The following is a 1,514-nucleotide window of genomic DNA, read 5'->3' as shown; positions in this document are numbered from 1 at the left end:
AGAATCAAAGAAAGTTATTGTAGTAATGTGAAACATTTCATGAGAAAGAATATAATGTAAGAGTGGAACTGAGCTATCAAGTTCTTCAAGAGACCATCCTATATGAGATAACTGATCAGGTAGGAAAACATGATCAAAATAAATGTATAAAACATGTTTTCCAGATTTTATGGTAAAGTTGTAACTTGTAGCAGATTCTTAAAATGGTCTTTTAGAAAAACACAAATTCTTTTGTCATATATCCCAGAAGACCTCTTTTACCTGCTGGTTTCTGAGAGTATAAATGAAGGGATTTAGTAAACGGGCAATTGAGGTATACAACAAAGCTACACCTTTGGATACAGTCACTCTTTCCTTTGCAGATGGTTTAATATACATAAAGATACAGCTACCATATGTCATGGAGACAACAATCATGTGGGAAGTGCAGGTGGAAAATGCCTTGCTCCTTTGCTGTGCAGAAGAGAATTTTAGAATGGTCTTAATAAGGCAAGTGTAAGAGAGAATCACTAATACCAATGTGATCACAAGTGTCACCACAGCTAGAATAAAAGACATCAATTCTAGGACATGTGTATCTGTGCAGGAGATCTGAAGAATAGGAGAAGTTTCACACATAAAATGGTCAATAGTTTTGGAAGCACAGAAATCCAGCTTGAGTCCCATGACCCATGGGGGAAATATGATTAAGAGTCCAGTTATCCAAGAGCTGAGTACAAGTTGGTCGCACACTTAGCTGCTCATAATGATTGGATAAGGCAGTGGTTTGCAGATGGCAACACAGCAATCATAGGACATGGCAGCCAGGGGGTAAAACTCAGTAACTCCCGGTAAACGAATAAAAAATAATTGAGTTACACAATTATTATAAGAAATGGTTCTGTCTCTAGTCACAATGGTTATCAAGAATCTAGGAATGCACACTGTTGTGAATATTATTTCCAAAAAGGAGAAATTATGGAGAAAGAAATACATTGGAGTCTTGAGCCTAGGATCCAGCAAGGTGAGGATGATGATGACTAAGTTCCCCATCAGGCTCAAGGTATAGTTGAGAAATAGAAACAGGAAAATCGCAATTTGCAACTGTGGGTTATCTGTCAGTCCTAAAAGAATGAACTCTATTTCCATCGATTGGTTCTTCATTTCTTTTTTGTAATCTTTATCAAATCTTCATAGAAAGGGAAAAACAAAATGTATACATATACATACATATATGTATTCATAAAGCAAAATATATATATATATATATTTAAATTTATCCATGTGCAAACAGTTTCTCCAGACTGAATTTACAGATGACATACATGCCATAGGTAAATTCAAAATTTGTTTTAATTTACTAGTTCTCTTTATAATATTCCTCACAAATCTTCCAGAACTTGAATAATATATACTTTTGGTAAATATGAATTTTAGCTTGCTACTGTCAGACAAACTCTAGTCACCATGTGTAATTTAAACAACATTATATTAATATTTTAAAACATTTCTCTATTATGTCTATCATATCTGTA

At 33.9% G+C, this 1,514-nt stretch overlaps 1 protein-coding gene across 1 annotated transcript; it reads right to left on the bottom strand.

The window, feature by feature from the left end:
• Positions 1 to 212: 212 nt before the first annotated feature.
• LOC100395125 (olfactory receptor 6C6-like) lies at positions 213 to 1,143 on the bottom strand. The gene is given in 1 exon segment (XM_009003942.4): positions 213 to 1,143. A coding segment is annotated over 1 exon segment (909 nt). The 3' UTR covers positions 213 to 234.
• Positions 1,144 to 1,514: the final 371 nt, after the last annotated feature.

This window comes from Callithrix jacchus, chromosome 9 (assembly GCF_049354715.1).
Source record: "Callithrix jacchus isolate 240 chromosome 9, calJac240_pri, whole genome shotgun sequence".
Taxonomy (NCBI): domain Eukaryota; kingdom Metazoa; phylum Chordata; class Mammalia; order Primates; family Cebidae; genus Callithrix; species Callithrix jacchus.
Note: the sequence above shows the minus strand (reverse complement) of the source record. Positions and strands in the feature narration are given on the sequence as shown.